This window comes from Ptychodera flava, chromosome 9, assembly GCF_041260155.1.
Source record: "Ptychodera flava strain L36383 chromosome 9, AS_Pfla_20210202, whole genome shotgun sequence".
Lineage (NCBI taxonomy): Eukaryota > Metazoa > Hemichordata > Enteropneusta > Ptychoderidae > Ptychodera > Ptychodera flava.
The window spans coordinates 19,570,221-19,583,682 of NC_091936.1; the positions used below are offsets into that span (position 1 = coordinate 19,570,221).

A 13,462-nucleotide genomic window follows, 5' to 3' on the forward strand; every position below is an offset into this window, starting at 1 on the left:
ATCTGGAGGTCTCCATTTACGCATGAGAATACCAGATTTTGTATAATAGGAAACAGAGCTATCTGAAGTTTTACCTTCATCATCTACCCTGTCAAACAAGACAAAATATCTGGGTCTTTGTGTTGTTCTGCAATGAGATTTGATCTAGAAAATGTCTGACTTTGGTCAGCAGAAGTTTTACTGGAAGTTTCAAATCCACGAGGGATAACGGAATGATCCGTGTCAAACACCTGACTGAGAAAGGTGTCATTTAAGTCAACATCTGTGACATTATTTTTGAGAGTATTTTGATTCTCGGAAGTTTTCTTTGACATGGCTCGAGTAATGGCACATGAAGGAAATAAATCGGGTATCTCTTGTTCAATTGGCTCTGGATCCTGATCTAAACTAGGATTATCAGTCACAAGTGGATTAGTAATGACCTTGTCCCCAGCAAGGTCATTTCCAAGAAGAAGGTGAATCCCTTCGAAAGGCAAAAAAGGCCTAATACCTAAAGCCACAGGTCCAGAAACAAATCCGAAGACAAATAGACATTATGGAGAGGAACAGGAATGTAGTCATTACAATCTACCCCCTTAATAAGAACTTTAGAACCTGAAAATGACTTTTCAGAAAACGGCAGGGTATCTGCAACAAAAGAGACTGGGAAGCCCCGGTATCTCTTAAAATTTTGACAGGGTAGCGGAAGAAAAATCACTAGAAAGTGATATAAAACCATCATGAATAAATGGTTCGAAAATACCCATAATGCTATCTTGAGAAGAATTGACCTTGACCTCATTAATTGGGGATAAGAGGGTTTAACCTCAGAAAATGTGTTGCACACATTATTAGACTCTAATTGAGTTGATGAAGAAATAAAGCCGGTGGGCTTAGATCCACTTTGACCACTTTGACCTTCACGTTTTCTTTTCAATTTGAAACACATCTGACATTAAATGGCCGTCTTTCTTACAATAATTACAAGAAAGTGTACCGAACTGTTTGTCAGAAGGAGATTGAGACTTGGGATCTGATGATGTGGGAGTGTTACTTGAATTTTGTGAACTGTTGTCATTTGATTTTCTACTGTCCTTTGAGAAATTCTTGGATGAAAAGGAGGAGTTAAATTTACCTGCATTGTTTCTGTATGAAAAGGACTGGGATGGTTTGCTGAGAAAGGAAGATTTGTGGGTCAATGAATAATCATCGGCCAAACGTGCAGCAACCTCCAACGTATCTGCCTTTTGTTCACTGATAAATGTCTTGATGTCACTCCGGATGCACCTTTTAAATTCCTCAATCAAAACAAGCTGTCGTAATTTGTCATAATTCTGACTGACCTTTTCCGAAGAACACCAACGATCAAACAGTTGTTCTTTTGTTCGAGCAAATTCAACATAAGTTTGATCCTTCACCTTCTCACAATCCCTAAATTTCTGACGGTAAGCTTCAGGCACCAACTCATAGCCCTTGAGAATTAATTCCTTCACAGAATCATAATCTGAAGCCTGCTCTACTGACAACTGAATGTAAATTTCTCTGGCTTTACCCACCAAAGCACTCTGCAAAAGCATAGACCAGGACTCCTTAGGCCAATTCAGACTCTGAGCATTTTCTCAAAATGGAGGAAATATTTATCAACATCCTTTTCTTGGAAAGGGGGAACTAACCTGAAATGCTTAGTGATGTCAAACTTGTCTGAAGGGAAGAATTTTCCTGACTGTCCAAGCTCTAAACGTCTCATTTCTAACTGTAGTCGATGTTCTTCCAATTCTCTCTCCTTTTCTCTCTGTCTTTCTTCCATTTGTAATTCTTTGTCTTTCATTTGTAATTTTTCCTGCCTTTCCCTTTCTTCCATTTGCAATTTTTCCTTTTCTAATTCCAATTTCTTAAGCTCCAAATCTGCCTGTATTTCTAATTCTAATTTTTTGAGTTCGAAGGAGGACTCAGGCTCATAATCTTTTAAGGCAGACTCCTCAAAATGGCCAGAATTAACTAAATGTTTTGCAATCTTGAACTGAATTTCTCGCTTGCGCATAGATCTTTTGACATCTACTTTAAGGAAATTTGCCAGTGCTATGAGGTTGTCTTTTCTGAGGGAATTAAATGTGTCCTGATCAAGGTCATCCATAAATTCGTCTGGCTTGAATTCCGCCATGATTGAATTTCTCTGAGTTCACAGTATACAGTAGTTTTTAACAAGGCTGGCAAAATGTTGTCAAACGGCTCAAATATTCGTCTCCCAGACGAGCCCCCAATTTTGTTACGTGCAGAGAAAACGAACAAAAGGGTGAACTCAGCAGTTAACGTTTAAACAAAATTTATTACGAAAATAAAACTAATTGCTAAGTCAGGGATAGAGTACAAGCTTTAAAAGTGTACAGACTACTTATCTCAGCTGGGACGGCAAAGCTCCAGTCTCAGAGTTGTAACAGTCAGTCGGATGAATGAACAGTCCTTTGGCTTGCAGGCTTGAAGCTGCATAAAGTCCACAGTATAAATCCAGCGTTGACAGTGAAGGTCTTGAAAAGTCTTGAGAATGACTACTGCTGGAGTTTAGTAACACACAAGAGACACGATCCCAAAAGTCTGACTGGAAGCTGTGCACGTCCCTTTTATAAAGGCATATAAGAACAATCTAGAACTTTTATTGACATGCTAATTACTGTTCTAAAATTATCTCCCTTACACAACTAATCAACTTTCCAGAACATTCCAAACATGACTAATTGAATTCAAGGTGTTGAGGTCATCAAGGGCAGTGACCTTGAGAATGTTCTAGACTAATTGAACTCAGGTCATGATGAGTGTGGGGGAAATGACCTACATAACACTTCGTGTAGTCATGAATACATTTAGTTTGTACTTTAGTTCTCCTTATAATTGCAGTGGGCCAGTGTTCACCCTCTACAGTTACTGTTCTGTAATTCTCACAGCTTGCTAGAATTCAGGGTACAACATGGCACTTTCAGAGTCTAGATGTGCAGTTAGCAAATAAAGTTACCCCTACCTGACCCAAACACCGTGGTGTATGTGTGTGTACACTGTTTCAGTGACCTGAGATAACAACTATTACATGATAGCACATATTCCAGTTGTGCCTGATTTAAGTAGTAGAAGGGTAGAGACGTTATCAAGGCTCAAACTTCAAAGGGTTAATTAGTCTGTTTTTAGCATGCATTACAAAATTGTGAACCCTTTCCAAACTACTTGCTTAGATTTTTAAAATGAAGTTTACTCACTTTCCTAACTATCTGGTTGCTATGGCAATTTGTTTTGTTTGTGGTCTGAGTTCTCAGTGGCATCCATGCTACCAAGGCCTCCTCTAAAAACTTTATAAGTTTTCTTCATTGCTTAGTAATTAGAGACCTGTCACTTAGAGACAGGAGAGCCCCCAGCAGTGGTTTTATCTGTGTTACAATCAACAAATCACACAAAATCATACCTGTTTGAAATAGATACTCAGTGAGGTATTCACAAAATTATTTCATTGACTGATATTGAATTGGCAAGATTGATATGATGAATCCATGAACAAATGTTGAATATTTGTTCTGCTTTAGTTGTAAGAAGTCTTTTTAATTGGGTACAATGTCCAGATTGACAAGTCATTGTCATGCAGTTTTAGAGGACTAATGTCATTACTTGTGTAAGAAGGAACCGAGACATATGTTTGTGATGTGTGTTCTGTAGGTGAATGGCATGGAAATGACTGGCAAGCCTCAAGCTGATGCAGTGTCAATCCTACGCAGTACAAAGCTAGGCAGTGTTGTACACCTGGTGGTCTCCAGGCAGGAACACGTCAGTGCAAAGCTTCCCCGGCAGATGGTATGTTTAACAAAGTCTTCATGTTTGTGATGCTAAGTACATACTCAGATAGTTTATAATTGACACATTATATGCCTGGTAGTAGTACATCAAAAATAATGTAGTGTGCTGACTGTAAGAACTTGTTTTGACAAAAAGATTTTGACAATACAAACAGTACAGAGTTGTTTTCCAACATTCTGTTGCATGTGTACATAGAGTACAATATAAGAATTGGCTGATTGACTTTGAATTGCCATCACTGGCTGTTTTTAAGATGAATATTCCCTTGCTGTGAAATCAACCTAGTATGGTCTCATCAATGTATAGCTGAGAGCGCCCTCTATTGGCTGTGTGAAAAGTTTTGCAGCAAGCCTTGCTTTTTACGTAGTTGGCAGCATCTAAGCAGTCATTTTGTGATTATAACATATTCTGAATCGATCATCTTTCTTGCAATTTTCCTAAGTTGAGAAATTGTTTAGTTTATTATCCTTCACAAACAAAATAACACCCCCCAATTACCTAACAAGAACCTATGATCTTTATTTCTCCCACCAGCCCAACCAAGAACCAGAGGATCCCACACCCAACAAAACAAAAGAAATCTTGACCTTTGACATTGCACTCAATGACACAGGGTCAGCAGGGTTAGGTGTCAGTGTAAAGGGCAAAACAACTGGGAGCGGGAAAGGTGAGATAAGAGATCTTGGAATATTCATCAAAGCAGTGATCCATGGAGGAGCTGCATCCAAGGTGAGCATTGTCCCTATTTCATAGATATGTGCTGAGGACTGTGCATCCTGTTGTGCGGACAACTTTTTCTTAGGGGGCCCTAACTGTAATCCTCACCTTGAACCCTCACCTAGAACCTCTTAAGTCTGGGCATTTACATTTTTTCCTTCTAGGTCATACAAATGCTTGCCATAAAGTTTATATGAGTATACATTTCCAACGTTAGTGTGATACAACAGAAAACACTCCTATACCGGCTTTTTAGTATTGCTGTGAACATGAATCCTTCTCTTATTCTGCTGGTACCATTATTATGCCCTGATAAAAATATTTAGTTCCCAGTAGACTTAGACTAAGCAAAATTATAAAAAAAACATGGGTGTTTTCTTTGACTCATTGTAGGTGTACCTGTATGTGCTTGTGTATTGAAGCAAGGACAACTCTGTTTTGATCATGCAATGTGCTTTATTTGACCACAGAACATTTCATATTTTCCAAATATACCAAACAGCCATTGGCAATTGGCATGCTGAAGTTTGAGAAAAGCTTTAACAGAAAAGACATTGTTTCCTTGTCAGTTAGATTTTTCTCTTTCGAAAAAAAAAAATGAGCATGTCGGTACCACGTATATGTTGTTCCTTTCAGGATGGAAGGCTTCGACAAAATGACCAACTCCTGTACATAAATGACGTCAGTTTACTGAAACTTTCAAACAGTGAAGCCATGGAAACCTTGCGGAAAGCAATGTCCAACGAGAAATCCCCACGCTCAACGATTAAGCTTGTTGTTGCGCGGCGAATAGACTCCTCGCCTTCAAGTCCCAGCAGTTTTACGAATCTCTCCTTTTCGTCATCGGACAAAGCCAAGTCGCAGGAATCCTTGCTGGATTCCAGCGACCAGCCTATTGACATTGGATTAAAATTTAGCAAATCAGAGGATAATCTCAATCAGAACGCACCTTCATCGCATGCGTCGGCGGCATCAGCGTCGGCATCAGAGACCAGCGAGAACTCAGACAATACCGTGTTGTACAATCCACCGATGGACACTGATGGCCATCCGGACGAACTCCAAGAAGTCATGCGACATCGGCTTGTCAAGAGACTCTCCCCAGGGAGTGCCCTGGCAAGGAACAATTCTTACAACCTTGCAATGTTTACAACCGATGGCCCCAGCCAGCGTAAATTTACAGTGAACAATGACAGCCCCGACGGGGCCTCAACAGATCCTAGCTTTACACCATCACATTCCATCCAGGGATTTGTGGCGCCAACGTTACCCATGGGAAACACAGAAACTGTCATCATTGAAGATACAGACACAGAACAGGTAGGCTGGCATTTGACCTTCAACTCGACTGAGAGACTTTTGCAGTGAGCCTGCTGCTCTTTGTTCTCTTGCAGTTACAAAGTCATGTAACTTTCCACTCATCATCGTAGGCTGGCTTCATCTGCAAATCATAGCTTTAGGGTCATTGAGTCTTTGTCCAGTGCCTTTTTCACTTCAAGTCATCCAAAAAATCACCATGAAATTCAAGGTACACAGATCATTAGTCTGATGATACTGCTGTTGTATACACCATCGTTATCAGGTCCAGCAGTGAAAATCACGGTGTATACCGTATGGGTGTCTTGGCAAGACAAGCCAGGAAAAATGAAATTTATGTATGTGTAAGGTGTGTCTAAAGTTCAGTGTGTTACATTACTGGTTGTAACCAACTGGGCCTGATTGTCACAGTTAAACCTGGCAGAATAATGATAGATCTCCTCAGGGAGCATATACAGTCAAAAGATTATAGTAACTGGCAATCTTCGCCCAGATACAGTATGTTAATGTTTCTTTATTGACACGTCATCCTCACATTTTCGTTTTCCAAACATGTTTTGGATGTCATCCATTTTGCTACCTTCGTATAATAATTTTTTGTCCTAGTGTTTCTGAAAAACACAGAGGCCATTCTTCCTTACAAAAACAGTAGGATTTCTTAGGGAGCCCTCCTGTACTGAATAAAATGGGACCCCAAGGATTGTGTTAATCTCTAATCTCTCAAATTATTGTACTTTTCTGTTCCTAAAACACTGATGGCATTATCTTGATGGTGTAATTTGATGGGTAAAAAGATTTTGCAATCAATTATGCAGCATGCTTGTACTTCAAAGGCATAGGGATTTGTTTAGTGAGAGAGAGAGAGAGAGAGAGAGAGAGAGAGAGAGAGAGAGAGAGAGAGAGACAGACAGACAGACAGACAGACAGACAGACAGACAGACAGACAGACAGACAGACAGACACTGTGCATTACATTGGTTAGTGTCTGTTCCACATATTCCATGTAAAACACTGTAGTTATGTTTTTTTTCAGGATAATCCAGCAGCTGAAAAGTCATTATCGCCGCAAGCATCATCATCACCTAAGTGGTCCAAAGAGTGGGAAGACACTGATGCCAAGTAAGTGGGCATTTGGCTTGACTTAGGTTTATTATACAACTTACAACTGTCATAGAGTTTGATGTACCATGTAGTTTCAGTGCAAAGTTTAACAATTTCTAATTGTCTGATGTTTAACTTCTGATGCAATGCCAAATTGCTGAGGACTGTAGTACAAAAACATTAGTCTTTATAACAACATGGAGTATGTCAGCATGAAAAAATTATACACCTAAAATGCCACATGTAGCATTTCAGATGTAATGGGGTATTATGCTGTTCAGAATGAGAAGTATTATCTTGAAACTGATAAATGAATATTACCACGTAATGTGGCCAGGTTTGAGATGGGAGTTGTAGCTCTGATTGGCACTGCATCTCTTTACACTCACTTTCAGTGTAAATGTAGGTCATAGATGTTGCCAATTTGCTTTCTTCAAATTTCTTCAAACATTGCCAGTTTGTGGTGAACCCTCCTCACACTACCCCAGAATGTTCATAAACTAAGTAACCCTTTATTTAGGTGAACACATTGATGGCTTTCTTATCTGCTGTTCTATTCAATTTCACAAGCACGCAACTCAACAAATACCCTGTATTTTCCTCCCAGAAGTCCCGAGGACGATGACAAAGCATTTTTCCAGAGAGATGGTTTCGGAAGGCAGAGTATTTCTGAGAAACACAAGGGGACATCAACAATAGATGCAAAACAGGTGAGGAAAAAAATAGAAAAGTAGCCTTCAAAACAAGTGTAAATTGTCATTCCATTGTGCGATTAATGTTGTTCTATATATTCATAAAGATCATATACAAGTCAATGTCAGAGTGACAGAATGCCATGTGTGGCAATGCATTGAATGATTGTTGAATATTTAAAGATAATGAAAGGTCAAGCGATGTTAAACTGCAGTCTTGATCACGAATACATGAAGCATCTGACTAGGTTGGACATGGATCAGTGTGTTTCAAAGTAATTACTTATATTAAACCACCATGAATATACAGTCTTCTATTGTATCGTTAAGCAGAGCATTAATTTCCACTGAACTTGCGATGCAAAGTCCTTGCAACTATTTATAGCATTTTAGAATGGTACACATGCAACCTTGTGCTTAGAAGTTTGTCTATTTTAAAGAGGCAGTTGTAACTATTTACAGGACATTTAGTCCTCTAGTTCTTGTTGGAAAGTTGTTTCCAGGTGTAATAAAGAATTTGTTCAGAGTTAAAGCTGATAAAAAGTCTGCCCAATTTATCTGTGAAATAGGGACAGATTGACGTGTGTAGACAAACTTGCATTGTGTGAGAAATTCATCATCAGTGCAAATCACACTTCTTTGTTCCTTGTCATTGACTCAATGTTTCATGCCCTCTGGTCATGACACCTGTTAGATCTCCCTACCCCCTCACCACTAAACTGTAGAACAACCCCATTGTTTTCTATGGTGAGGTCAGACCTCTGTATAGTGAAATGGGGTGGGTGGGGGTGGGTAAAGGGGTCAAACCTCAGCAAAAACTACTGTAGCCTAGCATTTGCCTCCTTTCACCTGTCATTGAAGCTCTGAAACCTTGAAGTTGGATAATGTAATCTGTTTTCTGTGTAAGTAGTGTAAGATAATATACCTGGCACATACGACTGACAATATCTGAATGTTCAACATGTCCATGACCTCTAGTGAAGTATTTATTAATTTATAACTTAGTGCATCAGGTCACCATCATTCCTGATAGAAATCAGCTGTGCCTTTTTTGTTGCAGAAATAAAATTTACGGTAACACATTTATTTTAATGTTTCGCGTGTAATTTTACAATAGCTGTAACTTGTACCGTAATGTATTTTGTCAGTATTTTTGTTCTGTATCTAAAATACAGAAATTTTCTTGTTCTATCCCCAAAATTATATCAAAATGCCAAATATTTAACCTTGCATCATAGCCTGTATGTGTGATATGTTTAGTGTCATCATTCACAGCTGGATGTTAGGTGGAACTAGAATTTTATTCATTAAGAATGATGCAATGATTTGAATATTGTGCTCGATACACTGAGTTAGTGAGGTCAACACCAGAACTCTGTATTTCAAGACGGCATGGAAAATACACTGAAAAAGTGCTGAATGTGTTGTTGTGTGTTACAGCTGTTTCCTGGTAAATAAGATCATGTCACATTTAGCATCAATTCCAATGATATCAAATAGGAAAGCAGAGTGATCCATGACACGTAACAAAACAATTAATTCAAATGTGTTTCAGCTTTATATTGAAGGAAAGTCCTGTAGGGAGAGGGGAACATTTTGACTTTCAAAACATCGTTGAATGTTTGTGATTTCCTTAGTGGACTTTTTAACCCGTCATGCTTCACAAGTGAAGAAATCGGTAAAGGTCTCTCTCAGACAAGAAATGTATGCAAGTATATACGTAGAGCTTAGATGTCAGATGACCAGATTGTAGTATAAGCCTCAGGATATAACATTCTCAACATAATAAAATTAGAAAAAATGCCTGTGCGTATGTTAGTATGTTTGTGTATGTATACATATACACATACACACACACAAGCACATATATATATACGTAAGCATATATGAAAAAATATATAATACGTTAGCATATATGCATAAACATATATGCACACACTCACACACAAACACACACACACACACATGTAATATGTTAGCATATATGCATGGACATACAAATTCATACACACATATATGTAATTTGTATGTGTGTGTGTGTGTGTGTGTGTGTGTGTGTGTGTGTGTTTGTGTATGTGTGTGTGTGTGGGTCTGTATGTGGTAGTGTACGTGTTTTTGGATATATACATGAATATTGATTAAAACATTGAAGATTGAAATGTGATATATATCTTTCATAAATCACTTGCTGTGAGACAGACTGCATGTAATTTCCATTTATAATAGAGCATTTATTTGTATTATGAAGTGTTACTGACCTGGAAACCTAGCAATTTACTAAAACCTACTTGATCCAATATGGGCACTAACTGCTTTATTGATTAGAAATTGTAGAGGACTTTGAATAAATGGACAAGTGATTCCAAATCTCAACATGAACACTGAATAATGAAGATTGAAAAAACGCAGCAGGGATCTAATATATCTGTCTGTTTTTTCACCCGCAGACTGACTGGTATGCCAAGCACCGGAAACAGAATTCTGACGCTACAGATCTGTCAAGCAATCCAGAGGTGACAACACAGCCAGGTGAGCTATTCAACTTGTATGTCAGTATCCGGTAATTTTATCCAAGGCAGGAATGCAATTTCATCGAAAAGACAGTGCGCGGTGTGTGTCAGCAAGTTTGATGTGGTTGCCATGGTGAAGAGGCAGTGTTCAGCTCAGATGTCTGTTCGAGCTGGCATTTTGATGTCAGTGATCGTGTGTATTATGAAGTGTGTGTGTGTGCTCGTGTATATATGTATGTGTGTAGGTGTATAGACAATATTTCATCTTTGTATGGGAGCATCAGAGAACATAAAATACTTCAGAGTCTATAGAATAATGTACTTGGAATTGGCTTTAACATTTTTGTCCTTGGTTATACGTAATAGAAGTGTTGCTACTCAATATAGAGTGTCTGAAGAAGATTTGATAATATGTATAACCTATAACCTGGCTCATAATAGCGGTGTCCCATCTGGTCTCCGCCCACTTCTTGTAGTCTGGCAAAGAAACTAATCATTTGAACATGCAAAAGAAATAAGTATGGGCATTCTAGATCTATTATTAGATTTTATGGACAATTCCCATGCAGCGATAATGTGCATAATTTGGCACAAATTAAAACTTCAATCATCGATTAGAAAATGTATAAAATTAATTCCAAGAGTTCTGAAAGACTGCTCTGATTTTGAATCCGACAACATGAGGCCTATCCAGGTTCACCCTGACAACTTAGTGAGACAACAATATACAATTACATAAATCAAAAATTTTTTAATGGATTTAAAAATACTGAGAGTGTACAAAGTGTGTTCCTATTGTAGAACAAAGTGTGTTCCCCATGTAGCACATCAATTCTTTGTGACTGCACTGAGATTTGGCAAAACTTGAATACAGTATTAAAATAGTTCATTGCAAAACTAAACTTTTAAAAATAAATTCCTCCATCGGTGCCTTTCGCTTTACCACAGATTACAAACAAGTTTACCCATTGAAAGTTGTATAACATTCTGAGTCCTTTTTATCACAACTGGAAGTTGTGATATAGAGGTGGTTTCAACCGGTGTTTGATGTCGTCCATTTCCGTAAACGACAAAAAGTCAAAAACTGCTGAACAGACTGCGTTGATATTTGGTACCGATACATAGACTGGTTCCAAGGTTCCAATTCGGAAAAATTGAGCCAAACGGAGCGGAGGTTATGTAGTTTTGGGAAATTTCTAACCCCCCTTTTTAACTAATTGATTTTAGGGGTCTTTCATATATGTAGTTTTGGAATGTACACCAATCCTGCATTGTGGACTGTTTTATGAGTTGTGGAACAGAAATGAGGTTTTGATGAATGTTAGAAATATGCAGGATGGCTGATTCAAAGTATAAGAGATTTCTATGCTCTTTTGGGTATCAAAAGCAATAAAAAAAAACATATTTCATAGTTTAGATTCTCACTTTTGAGATGACCCTAAGCATTTGTTATGTAAACATCCTTGAGTCAATATACAGACTTTGACATTCCTGAGATTAAGTATCCATGACCTCACATGTTACAGTCTTTCACTACCATGGTATGGCCCAAACCCATTGTTATCAATGGTGAGTGTGGACCTGTCTACAGGAAATTGGGGTGAACAGGTTAGACAATGCCATGACAAGTTGCAAGGTAGCACCAGCATAGAGTCCTACGCATGTCCATGTGTTCTCACAGGAAATTACAGGGAAAAAAATTATTTGAGAAGTTTCTCTCCTTTAAATAGAAGTATATTACTATTTAAACCTGTCATGGATGGATTGCTCTCAAATGATCTGAAACACAGTTATTGCACATTAGCAACAAATCTATAGCAAGATTTATGTAAAGTTCATGAACTTACACAAGGTATTAGACAAAAGATGACCATGACTTTGCTACTTTTCAACATTTATTTCATTCAGATTTCCTCAGCTTAGTGTATAAATTTTGTAATCTTAATTACTGTCAACTTAGCTTTACTAACTTATTCTAACCTCGTTATTCTTACACTATTGTTATACTTTATAACCACAAAATTTCAAGAGATGCATATATGATTGTCACTTAACAAACAATTTACAAATATGTCTTCAGTTCTGCTGTTTTCTCCATATACATATACATGTCCCTTTTCTCATAAAAATGGGCTTAAAATCGCAATGTGAAAAATAGTCTTTCAGCTGTATGTTGCTCATTGACTTCGTGGTCTGTCTAATTAGTCTCCATGGACACCGTCCGGGGGGACTTATAGGTTTGGTCATGTCAGTGTGTGCGTGCCTGCGTCCGTGTGTGCATCCGTCCGTCTGTTCACGCAGATATCTCAGACATGCCCTGGTCAATTTCTTTCAAACTTTGCACAAGGATAGTACCCTACCCCATACAGATGCACGTCGATTTGGCCATGTTAGAGAACTTTTTAGTTTACACCACCATAGACTACCATGTATAAGTCAGCTGTCTATAGAATCCCATGTATAAGGCCAAGTAAAATAAAAATTTAGTTTGTCATCATATTCATATTGCAAAAAGGATTCAGTGACACAGTTTTTAGTCCCCATGGATGAAGTCCAGGGCCTTATAGATTGGGTCATGTCCCTCCGTTCACGCAGATATATAAAATATTTTGACAAAATCTCCCGTGACCTCGGTGACCTTTGACCTCAAATATACATATTTTTCCATAACTCAGTAACCACAAGTGCTACACCCTTCATATATGGTATGATGGGACACCTTATGACGCCACATATTGTACCTCATTAATTATGTGCATATCTAATTTTGAGCGAGCCAATAGAGCTAGGTCTGATTTTTGGTATATAGGGATGACTTAGCAATTCAATTTTTTTGACAAAATGTCACATGACCTCAGTGACATTTGACCTGAAATATACATATTTGTCCATAACTCAGTAACCACAAGTGCTACACCCTTCATATATGGTATGATGGGACACCGCATGACGCCACATATTGTACCTCATTAATTATGAGTAGTTTCACAATGTGCCAGTTGTGATCAAGTGCCATTGGCGCTATTTTTGTATGTATTCATCTCAAAGTCTACGCCTACATTGGATTATCTTAATTCCTCTTTGGTATTAAAGTGTGACTGCGTTTGATCCCTTAATGGTTATTGACGTGTGCAGTGAAGCCGTTTACATGGAACGGTGGAATTAGGATATCTGAGGTTTTGACTGAACTCACTGGTGGAAGTAGTTTCTGACACGCAATCTGTATTGTCGTTGCACTGGATTTGAGCTAACTGAGAAGTCTTGTGGGGTAGAGAATTTCATGGCTGGGTGGAAAAGATCCATTGTATTGAA

At 38.3% G+C, this 13,462-nt stretch overlaps 1 protein-coding gene across 9 annotated transcripts in view; it reads left to right on the forward strand.

Moving 5' to 3' along the window:
- The window catches only part of LOC139140265 (partitioning defective 3 homolog), a 95,422-nt gene that overhangs the window by 61,437 nt on the left and 20,523 nt on the right, over positions 1–13,462 (forward strand). For 7 of the 9 annotated variants that reach the window (XM_070709398.1, XM_070709395.1, XM_070709403.1 and 4 more), the window contains 6 exons: positions 3,676–3,810; positions 4,348–4,542; positions 5,167–5,850; positions 6,881–6,966; positions 7,556–7,658; positions 10,088–10,169. In XM_070709398.1, the coding sequence (XP_070565499.1) occupies positions 3,676–3,810; positions 4,348–4,542; positions 5,167–5,850; positions 6,881–6,966; positions 7,556–7,658; positions 10,088–10,169 (1,285 nt within the window). The remainder of the gene's footprint in view (positions 1–3,675; positions 3,811–4,347; positions 4,543–5,166; positions 5,851–6,880; positions 6,967–7,555; positions 7,659–10,087; positions 10,170–13,462) is intronic. The other 2 variants (XM_070709404.1, XM_070709396.1) reach the window with 1 other exon arrangement.